The sequence below is a fragment of the Micromys minutus genome (genome assembly GCF_963924665.1).
Source record: "Micromys minutus genome assembly, chromosome: 13".
Taxonomy (NCBI): Eukaryota; Metazoa; Chordata; class Mammalia; order Rodentia; family Muridae; genus Micromys; species Micromys minutus.
The window spans coordinates 56,861,390-56,883,664 of NC_137982.1; the positions used below are offsets into that span (position 1 = coordinate 56,861,390).

Genomic DNA, 22,275 nt, shown 5'->3' on the forward strand with positions numbered 1-22,275 from the left:
AAGGAAAGGCCATCCAGAGACTGCTCCACCTGAGAATCCAGCTTATATTCAGCCACCAAACCCAAACAATATTCCTGATGCCCAAAGTGCATGCTGACAGGAGCCTGATATAGCTGTCTCCTGAGATGCTCTGCCAGAGCATAACAAATACAGAGGTGGATGGTTGCAGCCAATCATAGCACTGAGAACAAAGTCCTTAATGGAAGAGTTAGAGAAAAAAAAAAAATGAAAGAGTTGAAGGGGTTTGTAATCCCATAAAAACAACAGTACCAGCCAACCAGAGGTCCCAGAGATTAAACCACTATCCAAAGAGCACATGTAACAGAGGATGGCCTTGTTTGGTGTCAGTGGAAGAAGTTCTTGGTCCTGCCAAGGCTCGATGCTGCAGTGAAGGGGATATCAAGATGAGGAGGCAGAAGGCTGTGCAAAAGAACTCTAAAAACACAGTTCAAAAACACATAATTTCTCAATTATGCAAAAAGGGTGCAATGGATTATGAGGAACTTCACAAATCTAAATAAACAAAGGTAGTGAGGAACTCATTTTTGCTTTAGCTATTCCTACCAAATAATTTTTGAAGAACAAAGAAACAAAACAGGCCTCAGAATAGGACAAACACCCATGCCTCCTCCCTCCAGGAAACTGCTGGGCCAGGTGGCTGGCAGTTAAAGAACATACCCTCTGCCCCTCCCCTTCCCGGTAATAAATCTGACAAAAATCATCTAGAGTCAGCCAGACCCAGCCTGACCACCTAGTTCCTCCCCCCTTGGAAATTTTTCCAAGCCCCTTCCATGGACAAACACAAAAACTAGATGAGAAAATGACTAACTGAGCCAAGAACAGAACAGCCCCTTGAGCTGGGGTAGCCAATGCCTGATATTTTGTCCTAAATCCACCAATGAGAGTGAGCTAATTATTCTGTTGCTGAAATCTCCCAGCTATAAAAGAATAAAAAATGTGTGCTTTTTAAATTCGGCATTGACTCTCCCAGTAAGGATGAACAACCCCATGTACATGGAATCAAAACTTTTTGTTAAAAAACTCAGCATGTTTAATCTATACACACCAAGAAAACTTTGTTTCCACGTTACATTCTGTTCTACATATAGTTTATGCTTATGGTAACTAGTAAGATTTCAATGCATACTATTAAACCTCTAAAAAAATCAAGTACTGACAAAAATATATTCATATAGTTTTATGCCAAAATGTTTTTAAAAATCTGTACATTTATCTCTCTTTTTAAAATAAAGTTGTAAGAAAAAAAAAAAAAAAACAAAACCTCTTGTTATTACAGTGGTTTATCCTCTAATTGTGGTCATACTTCTGAGCTAAGACTCCTCAGGGTCCTACAGTAGCTGCGTTAATTACTCACCTTGTGTGAAAACGGATAAACAAAAACAAAAACAAAACAACAACAAAACAAAAACAAAAACAAAAAAAAAAAAAAAAACAAAGGCAGGCAAATTCCTGAGTTCCTCAGCCTGGGACAGAGCATGGCAGGGCCAGGCATGGTAGAAATAGTAATTTCAGAACAGATTCCACCAGGCAAGCCTAGCAGTGTTTAACACTGGTAGGCAGGTCTCCGAATTCTTTTTGCAAAGTTAAAATAAAGTGTGTACTTGCTGTCCTCTAAGAATTAAGGAACTAGGATCAGCAGATGCTGATTCTTAGGATAACCAAAAGAAAACCTCAAGTAAATGGCTGTATTGATATGTAAAATTAAAAGACTCAGCTTCTGATCTGCAGGAGATGAGCTATCCAGAGAGAATTTCTAACAACTGCAAGAGAGAATGGCTTGGAAAACTGTCTCCAGCAGAACGTAGAGAGCTGTTTGGCGCTCTCAGATCCAGAGGAAGCAGAAGAAACGGAAAGCAGACTGGAAGGCTGTCTCCCTCAGGACATACTGCCAGCTCGCTCTGCTCCCTTTCCTCAGAACCTCTCTCCAAGCCAAGGCTGCTCCTTGGCAAAATAATACACAAAATGCATTTTCATTTTTTACTTGAATACACTTTATTACAGGTGTGAAATTTAGCAAAAGACATTGTTGTACAATAGTGCAAATTGAGCTGATGTCATATTTTGAAAGGCTGGCAGGACAAAATTAGTATTTTATTAAAGATTGAACTTTCCATTCAAAAATCAATAATCTGTCAAAAATGATCAACTTTTAATGAAGCCATGAGTTCCTCATTGTTCAGAGGTACATTTGTTTCATTACCAAGAAATTCCTTTTTGGACTACAAGAGCAATTTTTTCTGTGTTGTACTGCACATTACTTCACACTTCAACACTCTATTTTAATTACTTAAGCATGCAGGACAGGTTCTTATTGCACATTTTTAGTAACAAAATATTTTTCTAGTCAAGGCCTAGACTCAGAAGGTACAGAGTACAGAATATAATCTGTGAGTCACTCTTAGACCTAGTTGTCAGGCCTATAATTATATCAGAGAAAAAAAAAACCTTTATGAAATGCACTGTCTATATTGATATTGAAAGATAATGCTTACAGCTTATTGACATATCCCCTATCTAAGGGCTGCAAGAGATGAAGAAATAATAGATACACAGACTTGATACACAGTCCATAGAAACTAAGAGACACTGGGGCTGCTAGCAACCAAAACCTCAGTATGTCTATTATATAACTCAGGGCTGGGGTAAACTACAGAAGGTCCTCATTGATGAGCAATGTCAGGCTTTAAGCTCCAGGCAGAAGAGGTGAAAATTGCCCTTGCTAGTTTTTGAACACACTGATCAATTCTTGGTAAACACTTGTTCTTAGGCCAGAAGCAGAAATCTTTGCAATCCTAACCTGGCCCAGGCAGGGAATGGCTTTGCCAAAGTTCCACAGGCCTGAGGCCTCAGTCCTTGGCCTGTCTTGGTTGTTGTCAACAATACATATTCACTCAGGGCTGTAAGGACTCAGTGATTCCTCCACTCTCTGCAGTGTATCCTTCAGTGAGGCCAGCTTTATAAGGCTCTCTTGACACTCTCTCTAATTTAAAAAAAAATAGCTTTCAGAATTTATCTATAAATACCTCCCTGAGAAGCAATGAATTCCTAGCTAGAACAAAGCATTAAACCACAGATAGCCAATGTCAATTAGTCACTGCTAAAGTGTGGAAGTTGAATGTGGAAAAAAATTTTAGCAACAACTAAGAATTGACTTTAGGACATAAGAAAAGTCTCAAAAACTTTTACAATTAATCTTACTGGGAGCAAACTGAAAGACAGATAATCCCTCCTTGGTGTCAAATTTATTTTTCCCTGTGGAAATTTGCAACACAGCATGATAAAAGCAATTGTATAACAAAACATTGACTTATGATTGAATCTTTTTCTCAAAGATTGGGTTGTTCACCTGAACTACAAAATGATTCTGTAATGCCTGTTCCAGGAAACTGCACCCATGCTTTTGTTTCACAAGGTCATTGTGACCACCTTACCATGCCTTTGCTTCAGGAAGTTCTGATCTCATGTTCTGTCTCTGGAACCTCCAGTAGCAGAGTTGGTGCCACACTCTATTTGTGTCCCTGTCATGTCACATACTTCAAATGAGTCATGGAGGAATCCTTTGGATTTGTGAATGGAACACACACACACACAACATTGTTCAGTGTTAATTTTAATAAATTTTAGAAAATGAAGTTTTATGGCCCCAACTCTGCTATATATAGCCAAAATTGGTCCCCTCTAAAAGAAATGTAGAAACAATGATGGAACAAGATTGAGGATGAGTGACCAGTGACAGAGTGACAGTCCCATTTTGAGACCCATCCCACGGGTAGGCGCAAATCTCTCACACTATTAACAATGCTATGTTAGGTTTGTAAGGGGAACCAAGCATAGCAGTCCTCTTGAGAGGTTCTACATTGCAGCCTCCCAAGATAGATACAAATTCCCACAGACAAACATTCAAAGGAGGTCGGGGACCCCTATGGAAGAGGTTGGGGAATTAGGGCAACTCACAGGAAGACCACCAGTGTCAGCCACCATGGACATCTATCTGGGTGCTCCTAGAGCAAGATCCATTAACCAAAGAACATGCAGAGGAAGGTTCAAGGCCAGGGCACTTATGTAGCAGAGGGCTGGCCTCAGTTGGAGAGGATGCTTCTAATCCTGCAGAGAGGACTTGCTGTACCAGAATTGGGGAATACTAGTGTATTGGGAGGCTGTCCTCATTAGGGGAAGGAGATGGGGAATAGGGAGAGAAACTTTGAGGTGGAACTCTGAGGAGTGACCAGGAGGGCAACATTTGGATGTGAGTAAGTAAGTGAATAAACAAACAAACAAACAAACAATATTACCATTGATTCCTAAAAGGCTACTGTTACACTGAAATAATCCACAGGTGAAAGTTCAGACTACCACACCTTTTTAAAGCCCACTAGAGAGGGAGCCATTCCTAAAGCTATTGGTTGTCTGTGGAATCTGTTCCCCAAATGGGCTTCCTTGTCTGGCTACAGAAGACACACCTAGCCCTGTAAAAACTTGATCTCGCTCTTCTTTAACATTCACTGACTGAAAATAGAGCTCAATGCTGACATGGTTTCATATGGTCCTGGGTTCAAATTCCAGTACCACTAAATATAAGTCTTGTCTTTGGTGATCTGTGTATCAGAGAGAGTGATATTATGATATTTTTTTAGAAGACTAAAAGGATATAGACACCTAACAAACACAGACAAAATTGCTAATACCAGGAAGTACATGTTGACAGGAGCCTTATATAGCAATCTCCTGAGATGCTTTGCTAGAGCATGACAAATACAGAGGCAGATGCTCACAGCTAACCATTGAACTTAGAATGGGATTCCCAATGGAAGAGTTAGAGAAAGGATTGAAGGAGCTGAAGGGTTTTGCAAATCCATATTAACAATACCAAACAATCAGAATTCCCATGAACTAACCCACTATCCAAAGAGTATACATGGACGGACCCATGACTCCAGCTGGACCTGTAGTAGAGGATGGCCTTATGGGGCACTAATAAGAGGAGAAGTGTTGCAGTAAATATTAAAAAATAAAAACTGGCTTATCTCAGACCCAACCCTGATACAGAGCCCCAAGCACCTCTATAGCCCAGTGTGAGCCACCAACACAGCCCAACTCTCCATGCAGCTCCCTTCCCTTGGCGGTTTGCCACTGCCTGTTCTCTGTCTCTGTCCCTGGGTACTTCTGTACCCCAAAATCTCACATAAATACAACTCTACAGCCCGATAGCTTTTCATACAAGTTTATATATTCAACTCTCAATTCACAAACCCTCTACACAAGACTGCATCAAATAGACAAAGATACAACTGCTCTTCTATATGAGATATTAGACCTATAAAATCCTTGATGTTTATAGCTATTTAAATCCTACCTGGGTCCAGCTGGTCCTTGGGAACCTCCAAGTTCCACGACCTTCACCCTCCACCCTCTGACCTCCTCAGACCTCTCCACACTCTCCACCTACTTCACCCCACCCAGTCACTGGCTTTCCTTTATTTTACTAATTAAAATGGGAAGGTTCGATTGGAATCAGGTGACTAACCATCTCATATTGAGGAAGTGGAATTAACATTTATAATACAAACAGCTTCAGGACAATCTACAGAGGAGCCCTTGGTCCTGCTGAAGCCCAATGACACCCTGTAGGGGAATGTTAGGGCAGGGTGGCAGGAGAGGATGGGTGGGTGGGGGAGAACCCTCATATAAGCATGGGGAGGAGGGTATGTGTAATCATGTAAGAACCATAACAATTATTGGGTGTGGCAAAACTGCTAAGTAAGTTGTTCAGAGTCCAGCTAACAGTGGGACACTAATATGGCAGGCAGTGAGTTTCCAGGCACTTCAATGGTCTAGTTGGGTACATCATTGGCCATCAAATATTTGAAGGTGAGAGTACCACTAGTTCAGTACTTCTCAGAAGAGTAAAGGAACAACTAGACAGGTTGGGAAATAGTATCTTAAAACAAATGGATTGGATGTAATTCTCATCTTCAAATTTCTATACTATTTCATAGAATATTGAAACATGAGAAAACAAATATTCATTTCATACAATAGAACTGAAACCACTCAGTGTCATAGAGCCTAATATAACTTTAATTTTCCAACAGTTGCTTAAAGTACTATAGATAATTTTATGCCATAGCTCTTGTTTTGTTTCTCTGTTCTTTATACTCTCTCAAAAATAAAATTGAATGCTGTAAAATTCACAAAATTCCATTGATATGTCACATTCCAAGAGTAACAGAGTAAAAATGATTTATTTGATATATGTATCTGAGGGCTCATTATATCAGTGGGAACTCTGTCTTTTTCCAGTGCTGCAAATATAGATTATACATCATTGAAAGATGCCTGATCATTTTATTTAGTGGTTCTTCAATTACTTGATGGCTAAAAATAACTTTTCTACAATTCTCTTCAGAGCACTCTTTACCTCCTGATTTCTCAAGCTGTAGATCAGTGGGTTTAACATGGGAATCACTACTACATAAAACACAGAAGCAAATTTATCTGTGTTCAGAGAATGACTTGACTTGGGCTGCAGGTACATAAAACTAACTGTTCCATAAAATATAGTGATAGAAGTCAGGTGGGATGCACACGTGGAAAAGGCTTTCCTTCTTCCTTCAGCAGAATGAATCTTCAGGATGGCAAAGACAATACAGATGTAAGAAATGACCACAATCACCAGAGAGCACAGGGTGTTGAAGCCTGCAATGATTAGCAACATCAATTCTTTGACATGAGTGTCAGAACAGGCCAGCGCAACTAAGGGAACATCATCACAGTAGAAGTGGTTGACCACATTGGAGCCACAGAAAGACAAGCGGAAGGTCTCCACTGCCTGTGCAAGCCCCACTGTGAATCCATAAATGTATGTGCTGGCGATGACCTGAAGACAGAGCTTCCTAGGCATGAGGACTGCATAGAGTAGAGGGTTCCAGATGGCCACATACCTGTCATAGGCCATGATTGACAGCAAGTACAGTTCACAAACCACAAATGTGACAAAGCAGCACAACTGAGTGGCACATGCATAGAAGGTTATGCTTCTGACTTCACGTAGAAAATTTAGCAAAGTGTTTGGAGTGACAGAAGAGGTAAAACAAAAGTCAATAAAAGCCAGGTGGGTCAGGAAAAAATACATGGGGGTATGGAGCTGAGGACTCACTTGAATTAACACAATTAATCCAATATTACCCACAACACTAGTTATGTAGATGACTAGAAACACACAGAAGAGACTGACCCGAAGCTCTGAGTCATCTGTGAGCCCCACAAGGATGAACTCAGACACTGCAGAGTGATTGCTGTTAACCATTGCAGATTGACCTTACATGTCCTGAAAGTCTTCAACGCATACAATGTTGACTATGGTCAGAAACCAGTTTTGACTCATTGATCTTACATCGGAATCTCATAAGAAGCACTTCACATGGCTTCAGCTTCTATAATGGTACATGTCACAGGAAGATTCACATTGGGCCTTGTGGGATTTGTAAAAATATAAAGAATATTTTAATAACAACAAACAAACACTCCCCCCATAACCTTGCTAGTTGAATAATCAAATGCATGTTAGGAGAGATTTTCCTGTGTCCAGCCAACTTAGAAAAAGTTCTATTTTTCTGACAGCGTCAAACCAAGTTTATGTTCTCAGGCCTGGGAATCCAACTCCTGTCCTCTTTCTTCAGATGTTTCCTGTTTTGCTATTAACTAGTGAAGGCTGCAAACAGGGAAGATGTTCTCATCCTGCTATCTAAACTAATGCATACAAGTCATAAATGTGCTTCTTTTCTTGATTCAATAGACTACATGCAGATTGTGCTAATTTGTCTCTTATCATTCCAAAACTCCTGTCCAGTGTCCAGGAGGGGATCTGGCTACAAAGGCTGAAATAAGGACACTGAAACCAGATGACCCAGATAAGTAAAGTCACCAATGTTAACTTCTTTGCTTACCTGCTTGGGTCAAAGCATGATTGTTCAGTGCAACAGCCCTCCCCACTCTCTCTTGTTTTGTGTTCCCATTCTAAAAAAATGTTGCACAGTCTCCCCATTTTGGAATGCAGTTCAGACCCTGAACTGGCTGCCTCCCCGAACATACAGAAAATATAGCTTTCATATTTAAATGTTTTGCTCTAAAGTGAGTTTTTTGAGCTTTCACCCTGAGCCCAACATCCATACCTATAGGGAGAGGCAGAGGAGAAGGAAAAGGGAGAGGTGGAGAAGGAGAGGGAGGGAGAAGGGAAAAAAAAGGGAGAGGAGAGGGAGAGATAATAGAGATGTTGAGAAGTATTTGAAAGAACAACAAATCATTCTTGTTGCCTACTGGAAAATTTACAGAAAATTATCTTAAGTTTATAAAATTTTTATCATCTCGTCTAATGAATTTTTAAGGTTGACTTCAGGAGTGTAATATATGCCAGATCATTAGTAAAATTTTGGATACTTATCATCTCTCAACATCACAGTCGGATAGTTCTATTTACCAGAGTTTTATTTTTAATAAAACAATAAATCAAATAAAACAAAGACAAATAAATAAACAAAAAACTCCACAACTACAGTCTTCTTTTAGTTCAGGTGTAGTATTAGTAAATTCAATATAAGAAGAAAATAATACAATGCATTGCTTTGCTTTTTTAAAAAAAATCAATAAGATATGGTTAAACTTGTTAGAAGCTAACATTTCTGACATCAAAGAAAGACATGTTTTACAGCTTTAGTCATGAGTTCCGCAAACCTATCCTCTCCCATGTCAGTTCCCTCCTTTTATTTTAAGTTTCCATGAATAGGATAGGAGACATGATTAGTGTTCTATTTTAATATCTAAATTTATATTATGTTCCTTATTTCTCCATGCCTCATATTCTCTTCCTATGCTAATTTTTGATAATTACTAGTCTAGAAGCAGGTATGTAAAAAGACCTCAAAGTCTTTGGCGTCTATAAATGTCTTTGCCCATTACCTCTGTTCTTGTCTAAGTAACAGACACTCTAGCAAATTTCTTGGTGCTCAGTACATCTTTCATCTTTATTTGCCAGCCTACTAAGTTCTCACCTTTATCTCTCTTGAAATATATTTACTTTATGTTTGCAACCATTCTCCTTCCTCCCAGAGTTGATGGTGTTTCATATTTGATTTATATAAACCATAAAGCCATCACCATCACCCTTCACGAGGGAGGGAAGCCATATTTTGGATTGTAAAGTCACCAGAGTCTATTAATGTTCCCACCTTCTTTTCACTTTTACATTCTGTCATAGCTCCTCTTCCTTTGCCTATATTCAAACCAGTGCCCTTACTTCAATGTTCTTTAATAATGTTTTAATAATGTGTTACTCAAGCACATTATTGGCTATTTCCAACTAAACCTTGGGACTGCTGTCTTTCATATATTATGAAACAAATGTCTCGATCTCTAAGTCAAGATGTTTCCTGAATTGTGGACACACCTATGTAATGATCACTCATTTTGCTTCAATAAGATATTTTATAAGTCCGTAAACATCGTAAACATAGCATAGAAGAGGCTTCATCAATTACAACTTCCTACTTTATTTACTTACATCTCACCCTAATGCCACCATTTATACCTTCTTCCTCATGGCAAAGTTTCTCATATATTTTACATAATCACCTAAATCCCACCAAGAAACAAATCTCTTTCTAAAACCTACCACATTGTCTTTATTTAGGCCACAATCACAACTGAGGATAATTGCTACTACACAGTTGTCCAGTTCGCGTTTCTCTGTGAATATACTACTTGAAGTGTGCTTCCTAAAATGTGAGACTTAGCTTGGACTAAAGCTAATACTTACTAACATTCTTGAACTTATTAATAATTTTTATAGATTAGTTACAATAATTATACTATACTTATCTCAAAATATACCAGTCTAATCCCAATAGTTAGTGTTATGAAGTAGTCTTATTGTTATTGAACAATAGATACAATGTTTCCCTTTCTCCAAATCCTATTATTACTTTAGTTACTTGTTTTCATCCTTATCACTTATTTCTTTTACACATTCCACAGCAAGCCCACAGGTCACAGGAACTTGTACCTTGAAGCAACTGTGTAAAACCAGGAGAACTTAGCATAGCTTTTGTATTTGACTATATTTTGTTTGTTCTCTTGCTCCCTCCAGAATATTTTCCCTCACTTGCATCATTTAAATAACTTCTCAACTAAAAATATAATGACAGTCTGCAACTGAAGCAATTATGCTATGGTTGATCTTTTGGGATTCAATTTACTTAATAGGCAACAATCAATACTTGAATGACAACCACTACAATGAGAAAGGATACTAAGTACTATTTAATTATGTGGAGAGCAAAAATAAAAGAACAAAATCAAACAATAACATTTACTTAGATTTTAATATTCATAATGAGTTTGAATATGTGTTATTATACTTACAAAATTTGAGTTACTTTTGTATACATTATTGCTACACAAATTAGATGGGCCCCTGAGAATATGTAAATAAATTATTGTTTAATTATTTTGATAGCAATACTTCATTTTACTTACTTACATTTTGAAACAGATATTTATTTTGTAGCCCAGACTGGGTCCTGCTTCAGCCTCCCAAGAATTGGCATTAGAGGCATCTGTAATTATGCCTTGCTTCAAATTAGTTTCCTTCTCCCAAATAATAATCATACTTTCATAATTTCTTCATTAAGCTGATTTTATTTTTAAATTTTATTTTGTTTAATTGTAATGGTTGTTTTTTTTTTTTTTTTTTTTTTTTTTTTTCTGCATACATGTTTATGCACCAAGTGCCCACAGAGGCTGAAAGGACTTTGGATCTCCTGGAACTGGGATTACAGACAGTTGTTACCCACCATATGGGAATCAAATTTTCTGCAGTAACTGCCTTTAACCCTTTATCCATATCTGTAAACCTTATTTTTACTCCTGAAATGTTATAGTTAATTATTCAATCACTACTAGTCTAGATATTACACATTGGTCTTAGTAATAAAATTTAGGGCAACATAGACTTTTTATTTTATTAGAAAATGCTCAATATAAGTATATCAGCATCTGAAGACTCTATGTGTTCCATTTGCAAATGATATTCTATACAATTACAGTGGATTGGTTGAGTTAATAATGTATTAAAAGTACCATCATAACACTATTTTATTTTTTTGTAACTTTAATGGTATCTGACACGATCCATGCCCCTACTTTCAGTAACAAATACCACAAAAGAGGATTAAAAGATTCTAATATGGTTGGAGATGTTGATACAATATGTCTCAACCATAAATACAAGGATGGATTAAATTTCAAGCAGAAATAAATAACACTGTGGTGGTACACATATTTAATTCTGGCATTCTGGAGGAAGAGAAGAAACTTTAGAAATGTAAGGTTGTTTCCAGTTATACAGTTTGTCTGAAACCATGTAAGATCTTATCTCAAAATAGAAAAAGAAGTCTTGTCTTTAAACTTCCTGTTTTGCTTGTCTGCTTATTGTTAGTAGCAGAGTCCTACTGTACTATTGATCAATGGCATCATATGGATCTCAGTTTGTTTTCTTAGGATGAATGAGAGAAGGCTCTCAAGCCTGGTCCAGAGCAGAAGCTATGCACGGCACATGATAAGTAAAAACAAACCAACAAACAACAGCAGCAACAAGAACAGAAAACCTCTGCATCATTCTACATTTTAACTACTTTAAAATTATTTTTGTATCAATATAAAACATTTTCACTGGGTAACATGAAAAAAAGTGCTAGTTGTATATGAGCACAGAGAAGGTATCCAAACTCCCAAGCAAATCCAAACAGCTACAAACCTCTAGATGTGTTGCAATCATAAAGTCAGTTTCTGAACTGTTAATGTGACATCATTACTTAATGAATAATGCATATACCTATAGTGAGGAATAGACTTATCAAATCTGTTTCACATATCAGGACATAATCTGTCTTTATGAAAACAGTACTCATTCATGGTGAGGATACGAACCTGGAGATCAATGAGATGATTACTTTTGCCTATTTCTCTATTCTGTTGCTTACAGAAGAGGGATGATTTTCACAGAAATAGAGATTAGAAGAACAGTCGGATAACTAGGAATCACTCATCCTATAAATTATCACACAGATGCTTACACCAAACCTGTGTCACTCACTTTGAGCTAGAATAAAAGGTATTTAAATAAGGAAATAAATAAAAATGATGTGGCTCTTCCTCACATAAATGACTCACTGGAGGAGACTATGCTCTCTGCCTCCGTGGCTCCAAATGCTTTCAGCATCTAGTTCACAAAGAAGAGAATTTCTTGGGGACACACACATTTCCTTATTGCAAGTCAAGTCTATACATGACTGTCAAATGAATGCCTTATATTTCTTTTGCTAGTGAATCCTAAAACAAAGATTACTTTCTTGGTCAGATAACCAACCCCAGTCACATTTGTTTCTACCACATCATGTGGACAGGAATTTCTCAAATATATATAAGAAGAACTGAATAAATTGACAGTGTTTGCTTCCCCATAGGAAGAACAATAATATCAACCAACCAGACCCCCACCTCAGAGCTCCCAGGGACTAAAATTTCAGCTAAAGTGTACTCATGGAGCGAACCATGGCTCCAGCCCCATATAAAGCAGCAAATAGCCTTGTTGGGCATCAGTGAGAGAAGAGGCCCTTGGTCCTGTGAAGATTCAATGCTCCAAGCTAGGGGAATACCGGGGTGGGGGGATGGGAGAGAGTGGATTGGTGGTTGTAAAAGCACCTTCATAGAAGCAGGAGGAGGGGAATGGGATAGGGGGTTTCAGGAGGGTAAACCAGGAAAGGGGATAAAAATTGAAATGTAAATAGAGAAAATACCCAATTAAAAGAAAAATGTAAGTTGTTTCTGGGGCGCTCCGAACCTCTGGGGTTAGCATCCCACTATCAGTGACTGCATATTATGTCTGTTATTTTGTGACTGGGTTACCTCACTCAGGATGATATTCTCTAGATGCATCCATTTTCCTAGGAATTTCATAAAGTCATTGTTTCTGATAGCTGAGTAGTACTCCATTGTGTGAAGTTCAAGAAAAAAAAAAAACATTATGCTCAATCCTTACACACCAAGAAAACACTGACTAATTCCAGGTTACATCCTGTTTTACATGTACTTTTTGCTCATTGTAACTAGTAAGACCTTTATGCAGAGTATCAAACCTTAGAAAAAAGAAAAAAAAAAAAAGCCAAGCACTGACAAAAATGTATTTCTATACATTTATGCAAAAATGTTTAAATTTTTTTCTTTTATCTTTGTTTTTTAAAATAAAGTTTAAAAAAAAAAAGAAGAATGTACTCAGTAGTATGTCATAATATTTGCCAACTCACAGATATCCATTAGTTGGCATTTTCAGCAAAAATAAACAACTCTATAAATAAAGACAGGAAAGATGTCAGATGATACGATATGGATCTAGAGTATTCTACTAGGAAAATCACATCTAGCAGATTTAGAGAAATGTGGCAAGAGAATGAGGCAAGTAGCTTTGGAATAATTTAGCAGATAGATGAATAGTAACTATTCCACCCAGGAAGGATATTATGCCACTAGGTTTTTCCTTAATCTCAAGGTTGATACTTCTGTGCAGCATTAGACACACTCTGGTAAGGAACAACTAATTCTCTATACTTTAATTCTGTAGGTTAGTTCTTTAGATAAGTTTTTTCTCCTGTGTGTTATTACCTGTTCTTAACATTTACTATTCTGTTATTTCATGTCTCCAAAAACATTCACTATTTCAACTATACAGGTTCTGTGTTGTTGATATTGCTGTTGGACAGAGAAAAAACATTTTTTTTAAAGAGAAAGTAGAAGAGGAAGCAGAAGCAATGGCTCAGGTATGAGGGCACTGGCTGCTTTCAACGGAGCCTGGCTAGATTCCCAACATTCATGGGTTGACCCAAGCTTTTCTAATTCCAGTCTTGAGTTACCCAAAATGCTCTTCAGGACCCTGCAGGAACAAAAATACATGTGGTGCATAGACACATAGGCTGGTAGAACAAGTCTGTACACTAGGAATTATTTTCTTAAAAAATATAAGTATAGAAAACTTTTGACACAACTAATTTCAGAAGAGAAATATAATATTGTTTTTTACCTTTTTATTTTTGTGTTTCTAGGCAAAATACATGATCTAAAGGAAAAGAGTATTTAATAGACCATAAAATGTATAAAACACATTATTTTATAGAAAAATTTGTATCAGAGTCAATATGTGCCTTGGAGAATATGTGCATATATTATGGAATGTGGCTGAAATTGATTTAACTGGAGGGGTGAACCCTGAAAAGCTGGGAGAGTCTTTAAGATGACTGAATTCATTAATACAATGAGAAGAACATTAGAGAAAACCTTGGAAAACATTCATTTACAACATTTTGTTTTTGGGATGTGTGAATGTGTGTGTGTGTGTGTGTGTGTGTGTGTGTGTGTGTGTGTACATGAATGCATGTGAACATTGTTATAGTATGATCAGCAGCCATTTTAAATCCAAGTATCTGGTATTCTCTGCCTTGAAAAAATTTATTAAATTTTCAACATCTTAAAAAATGTTATTGATTCTTTGGAGGATGTCAATAAAACATTCAAATATAATCTATAGTTCATGAACTAAATCACTATGTGGAAAGTAATAAACTTAATATCAAGTTATAAGTGACATCAAGTTACATGACAAAATGTAAATTATTGATTACCATGAACATATTTTAGGCCATGGTACCATGTACAAACTGTCTTTGCTTATCTCTTAGTTTTTATGATGAACTTTTAATTATCTGTTGCAACACTATTGTGCAAGCACTGGAGTAAATAAAATAATTTTATTTCTACTGAATAAAAGACATTAAGCTTTCAGTAGAGTTTATATTTTCCCATTTCTAAAAGTTTAAAAAATTCCATTTACAGTACAGCCTCAAAATTTGCAGTAGTTTTAATTTCATCTTCATAAAATACGTTTCTTCTTCCTCATTTCGTGTTATAAAAAATAGAGATGACCCAATTTGAATATAAGTACCCCTTGTCAGCTATGAAATAAATACTTCTTCATTGAAAAGTACCAAAGTTTTGGTACTTATATTTTAAATGTTGACTATAAAATAAATTATTTATTTTTATACATGATAGTTTTGTATGATTGAAATCAATTATTTTGACACTCATTTAATGAGAACATAGATGCAGATGAATTTGCAAGTCAGTTTATAAAGACATGCTTTGCCTACTGTCATATAAATACAAATAAGTCAATGGTACAATGCTATTTTTCTGGTCTGAATTAAGCAGAATATATCACAAAACAGCTGTGTGACAAGTTGACTGCTTTCCTAGTTATTATGACTGACAAAAGTGAAAGGTTAAAAACAGCATAAAGGATTTACCCTTTTTTCTTTGGACACCGTATTTCTAACAGAGTCAGACAGTTAACTGATGACTGAATTTGAAGGCAGAGATGAAGAAATGCTCTAGCCAATTTTCCTAAACTCTTTCCTGCAATGTTTATTCCACAGGTCATTCCTTTGATGCACACATAAGATCCAAATATAAAATATTCTTGAGAGCACCATTAAATAAGATTTTCATCATCTTAATAAATAAAATTTTGAAATTGTTTCAAGCCAAAATGTAACCTCTAGTGTGCTTCACCAGGGAAAAAATAAAGCATGGCAAAAGAACAATGGAAATGATGGAGATACAGTATATACACATGTGAAACTCTCAAAAACTGCAATTAAACACATGCAAAGTCTTTGCTTCTATACATATATATTCATTATATGTGTGTGTGTGTGTGTTCTTTGTAGGCAAATTTAGACGAAAGACTTTATTTTTTATGGCCTCAGCTCTTTCAGTTGCCACTTGGATCACTTATTAGTATTTATAGGAATCTTATTTATACTTTTCTTCAATGCATTTTTTACCTCCTTATTCCTTAAGCTATAAATTAATGGGTTTAGCATGGGGATCACCACAACATAAAAAACAGCAGCAAATTTGTCTGTGTTTAGGGAATGGCTGGATTCAGGTTGTAAGTACATAAAAATGATTGTCCCGTAGTATATGGTAATAGAGGACAAGTGGGAAGCACAGGTGGAGAAGACTTTCTGCCTCCCTTCCCCTGAGTGTTTCTTTAGAATTGCAGACACGATGAATAGATAGGAGACAAGGACGATGAGGAGAGAGCAGCACACATTGAACCCAGCCATGCTCAGCAGCATAAGTTCCTTGACCTGAGTGTTGGAGCAAGCCAGAGCCATAAGAGGAATGTCTTCACAGAAGAACTGGTTCACTAGGTTGGAGTCACAAAAAGACAACACAAATGTGGTCACTGTCTGAATAAGTGCTGTGACAAATGCATAAATGTACGTGGTAATGGCTATTTGGATGCAGAGTCTCTTTGGCATGAGAATTACATAGAGCAAAGGGTTGCAGATGGCCACATACCTATCATAGGCCATTACAGACAGCAGGAAGACTTCACACACAGAAAATGTGGTGAAGAAGCACACTTGAGCTGCACATCCATAAAAAGATATGCTTTTAATCTCACGCAAAAAATTCACCAGGGCATTTGGCGTGACGCAGGAGGTATAACAAAAATCCACGAAAGCCAGATGGCTGAGGAAAAAATACATAGGGGACTGAAGCTGTGGACTGATTTGTATTAACACAACGAGTCCAAGGTTACTCATGACACTAAACAGGTAGATGATTAGAAGGATGACAAAAAGAATGACCTGAAGTTCAGGATCTTCTGTAAGTCCCAAGAGGATGAACTCTGTCACTGCTGAATGGTTGCCTTTGGCCATTCAGTACATGTAGAGAGTTTTATGGTAAGCACCTTTCAGATTATATGTTCGGAGGGATCTTGATTCTGTAAGAAAAAATCCAAGCTTATTTTAAAAGACAATAATGAAATCTAATAATCTCTCAGAAGAGAACTCTGGTTTGTACTCTGTGTGTAGTGTTTACTTGCATGGTGATTATGAAGTAGTTTAGTTGAAACACAGAGGTGTCACTTTCTTCAGGAAGTAAAGTATAAGTGTAAATCTTCACTTACTGCTTTATTACCTGAAATAACAATCCTGCATTCACATTTACAAATTAAACCGGAAAAATAACTTATAGGGAATTACAGTTCCACAGAATCTGTACATAACTCTATGAACAATCAAATATTTTTGTTCATGAAAATACTTACTATTAAGAAATAGTGATGTTTAAAAAATGCCTTCAGACAACATAATAATCACATATATTCTTAGGCCTTGCATTTAGGAACATTTCTTCTTTATTATATCTAAGTATTCTGAGTTTCCTTTTTCCTATATATTACATTTATGAATTTCAAAAATGAGAAAAATATATTAATACTAGTTTGAACATCATTTACCCAATCTCCATAGATACCATACACACACACACACACACACTCACAGAGAGAGGGAGAGAGAGAGAGAGAGAGAGAGAGAGAGAGAGAGAGAGAGAGAGATGTATGAATAGTTTTTCTATTATAGATAAATAATATGACAGTGTTTTTAGTAATATAAAATTCAGTGATATTACTTTAATACATTCAAACATTCAGCATCAGAAGGGGATGACAGTTCGTTGATATTCTTCCAGATTGCTCTCTGGTTACTGGAAAGATGTCAGAACAAATTTTTTTCTTTTACCACAGTAGAGGTGGTGCTGTTTCCATTTATATTATTCTCAGCATCTTCTCAGTTTTCTCACCAGCTTTCTAGATTGACAGTGTATATATTATGTGTGTTATTGATATAGATGCTGCAATGTTCAGAAGGAAAGAGTATATGGTCATTTTATCAGAAATCAAGACCAGTACTACCTGGGATCCCTGTGTTTCACTGTGGAAAGAAAGCCCTGGTTTCTAGGAAGATCTATAGGTTTACTCGTTTGGAGTTTTTGGATTACAGAAAAATGAGGACCTGGTATGATACCTGAAATGTTTCTGAAAGGCTCAGTAACATTTCCAAAACCCAGAGTGTGATGACTTATTTTTATCAGGATATGCTAAATGTTTGTAACCATTGCTTAGGAAGCAAACGAACTCCTGGTACTTCATACAATCCAAGAGATAAGCTAAAGTACCTTTAATAATAACTGATTGGTAAAGCTTCAATTGTTTAATGCCCCAGCCATCTCTCTCTCTCTCTCTCTCTCTCTCTCTCTCTCTCTCTCTCTCTCTCTCTCTCTCTCTCTCTCTCTCTCTCTTTCTCTCTCTCTCTCACACACACACACTCACACACACACACACACTATATGCTTAAAGCACAGGTGTGATAGCCAACTATATATCTTCCACTAGGCTAAGAAGTAAACATAAAAGTGTATAGATATCCCTAAGTTAGAAGCTTTTTGTGTCTTTTCGATTTCTTAATATATTGTCTATTTATTTCATTTTTCTAGTTTGAAATTATAATGAAATTACAGTCAATATTTTTTTCTTTTTCTTTTTTCTCTCCAATTTTTTTTCTATATGCTTCTTGCTCTCTTCAACATTTATGTGCTTTCATCACTAATTGTTATTCGATGTGAACCTAGATTTGCACTTGGTAAGTTATAGTGCTATTTCTTTCATACATATAAAAATTAGTGCTTTGGAATCTTGGGGTGCATCATGATAGGTTTCTTCCCTCTGCTGGGTCATTTTTATGGTGATCATCAATGTGCTATACAGTTAATTTACATCTGAGAATATCATTAAATACTTGCCATGTCTTATTTTTTTGTCCTTTTTCATTAACTATTCAGTGTGAGACCATCCAATCAAGTGTAATCTCCATATAGTTTCTCTTACACTGATATCCTATGTTTGTTTCTTGCAAGCAATCTTCAGTGCAACTGCAAAAATTGTCATAGCATGCACAACAAACATGCACGCACACACACACACACATGTACACACACACTATATGGGCTATCATTAGAAATTTAATATGATATAGATGGAAAGTAACAGAATGATGAGAGATAAGATAGTAGGTAGATAGGTGATAGATAGATAGATAGATAGATAGATAGATAGATTGATAGATAGATAGATGACAGATTGATTCTTTGAAACACTAAGAATCTAGATACTTTCCATTATTTCTGTCTTATCCTACTCCAGTCAATAAAATCAGAACATTGATATAGAACTAAAAAATAAAATTAAGATTAAGACTGGTAGTAATTTTGTAAGAAATCTAAAAATAAAGATCAAGACATCTGAGTCAATCAGAGAACATCACATAATATAGACCTTTAGGAAGAGTGTGGAGAATTGTTCTTTAATTATACAGAAGTAAACAAGTTGACAATCTTCACAGAGTGTTAAGCTTCAGAGATATCTATAGATACATTTGACTTTGAGTTTTACCCCTCAGAATCTCCTCTGTGTTCTGGAAAAATAATATGAGCTCTAATTTTGTTGGGTCTTCCAGATCTAACAGATTGCCAGTACATAAACTTGAATTAGAACTTTGCCAGTATATATTTGAAATAAGTCACTATTCCTCAGTTCCAAATGATAGCATAAATTTTTAAAAAATTTGCTTTCTCTGTCAACTCAGTATTATCACACATTCAATACAAATGTTGGAAGTTGAAAAATATAAGACTGCTCCTCATATAATGCAGTTCTCTCAGTCTTAAAGCTGTATCTAACCCCTTTTCTCTAGAAAAATCACAGAATACAGACAGCGCATTTTAGACACATAGAGGAATGTTCTTTAATTTCTCAGTACAGTCACTCTCCTGATCTTAAGCCTTACACATTCTTGTGAATAAAATATTATGACAAAGTGCTAAATATCATTAATATACCACATATTAGGTAATAGTTGAACTAAAAGAGGAAGAATTTCTACTGTTTAGTCAAAAGCAAACTATATAAATACCACTGCAATTTAATAATTCCAGCATATACGTATGTATCAACCTTTGAAATTATTCTTCATATAGTGATATGGAACATATGGATTAGCCTTTAAAAGCCATGGTAATTGCTTTTAGTGATTATTTATATCTCATTGTTCTATGAACTTCTTACCACCTGTCCAGTTCTGATTCAGAAAAACAAGGAAACAAATCAATAAGCAAAGGCTCCAAGTCTATTTCTTCCTGTTGTGTTGACCCATCTGAACACGGAAACTGCATCTCACAACATGTCTGCATGACTTGAGAATCTGTAAAAAAAATATAAGTAGAGGTAAAGATTCATTAAAATTCTAAAGGGAATTGCAGTTGCTGTAACTATGATTTGTGGGGAAAAGGGTTTTTTTTCAATACACAATTATTTGTCTTTTGAGACTACAGTTTCTGACTAGGTATTATTTCCTTGGAGAGACTGAAGTCTTAGGCACATAGTACCATGTCTTTCTGTTACTTTAGCTGTCCTCGGTGAGCTGGGTATTTTCTGACATATGGAGGGTCAGAGTTGTACACATAGAAGCACACCACCAATCAGTGACACTGGTCCTGGCTCTGTCCTGAAGGCACGATGATAAGACTCAAATTTCAATTCCTATGGCATAAGTTTTTCTTAGAGGAAGACAAAAGACAAAATACTTTGGCCTTAAAGAAAGATATCTTCACACATGTATGTGCTGCCAAGAGAGACCAGCAGTATTAATGTCAGAAATGAGAAGTTTACTGTTTAATATTGTAAAAATTCTCTCTCTCTCTCTCTCTCTCTCTCTCTCTCTCTCTCTCTCTCTCTCTCTCTCTGAAAATGTTGAAGACGTTTTCTGTAGCCCATTATAAAAGATAAAAAGGTACATGTTGCATCAGCTCAGAGTTTTGGCTGCGACATCACTATTTTGTAGTAACTAAATTCATTTGGTTCATTACAGATGCTCCTGGGACTATTCAGTGCAGTGCAAAATAAAATGAGTTAAGAGCTCATGCTGAGAATTGTTAGTAACTGATTCATTGTCTTCAGGATTCTTACATCTCCTGTCAGCATTTGGGAAAATGTAGTAGACTCATTTTTGAAATTTGAAATATGAGGCAAAACTTCATAGTTTGACAATTATTTTTCCACTTTAGTGAGAGAAGAGGAATGCTGAGAGGGACATGATGCCCTCTCTCACAAAGTTATCTTACATTTTGTTATTCTATTTATACTATACCTCAATAGGAAATGATAATTCTTGCTACTGGCTATATGGCCTATATTATTTAAACTATGTGAGTACATTTGATTTGTATATGATATCCTTCCCCATAGATTATATTCTGGAACTATATTTTTAAACATAGAAAGAGAAATATATAACGTGTTAAGAGTCATATTAAAACATATTTTAAAGAGTTATTTTGTAAAGACCAATCAAAACATATATGACACAAGAAAGTCATATTCAATCCTTTACATGAGTGGAATTAAAATATAGCAGTACTAACATTAGTAAGCACAATATTTTAAATTAATACTGCCAAGACAGTTCTAGAGTTTCATATGTTTATTCAAGAAATTAGAAAAACATGAAGTTTCCAGTCTCCGACTGTGTCCAGAGCTGACCCTATACTACTGCTCTGCATAACCAATTCCGTTGGAAGAGATCCAGTCACATAGTAGTGCTGACAAATCTGAGACCTAGGTGAGACTACCACCTCTGCTCAAGTTTCTGGCCCAAGAGGAATCTTCCTGGAGTCCTCAGGACATAGTAACCAAGGAACGCACTGGAACAGGATCCCTCCAGTTTCTCCCTGCACCTGGAACTAATCCTGTGCTACAGTGGTCTATATCCTGAACCTTCTAGGACAGAGCTGGTTCTACAGAAGTGCTTAAACTCTTGAGAGCACAGGTAAGACCACAACTTCTGTTCTGAGGGACCTGCCTGGAGCCTTCAGATCACATGAATCAAGAAGCAGTTGGGACCCAATCCTTCAGGTTTCTGCCTGCACCCTGTGCTGACCCTGTGCCACAGCTCTCTGTACCCAGACCCTGCTGTGAGAGAGCTGGTTTCCTAGTAGTGCTTACATACAGGCTTATGAGAGGGTCAAGCTACTGTCAGAATCAGCAAGATCAGCTAATACCAGAAATAAGCAGATAGCAAGAGGCAAACCCAAGAAGCTAAGCACAAGCAGGCTGACAGCACATCAAAAAGCTCTAAAACAAAAAGAAACAAACAGATTCAAAAGTACATAAAGGAAATAATCGAACTCAGGGCTGAAATCAACCAAGTACAAACACAAAACTATACAAAAAAATCA

The 22,275-nt window shown here is 36.5% G+C and overlaps 1 protein-coding gene across 1 annotated transcript; it reads right to left on the minus strand.

The window, feature by feature from the left end:
- Positions 1-6,385: 6,385 nt before the first annotated feature.
- On the minus strand, positions 6,386-16,859 carry LOC308429217 (olfactory receptor 8U3-like; the record flags this gene model as incomplete). The annotated part of the gene is made up of 2 exons (XM_080927952.1): positions 6,386-7,338; positions 15,950-16,859. The coding sequence occupies 2 exons, from the start codon at positions 16,857-16,859 to the stop codon at positions 6,386-6,388; spliced, it is 1,863 nt and encodes a 620-aa protein (XP_080784078.1).
- Between the last annotated feature and the right edge of the window lie 5,416 nt (positions 16,860-22,275).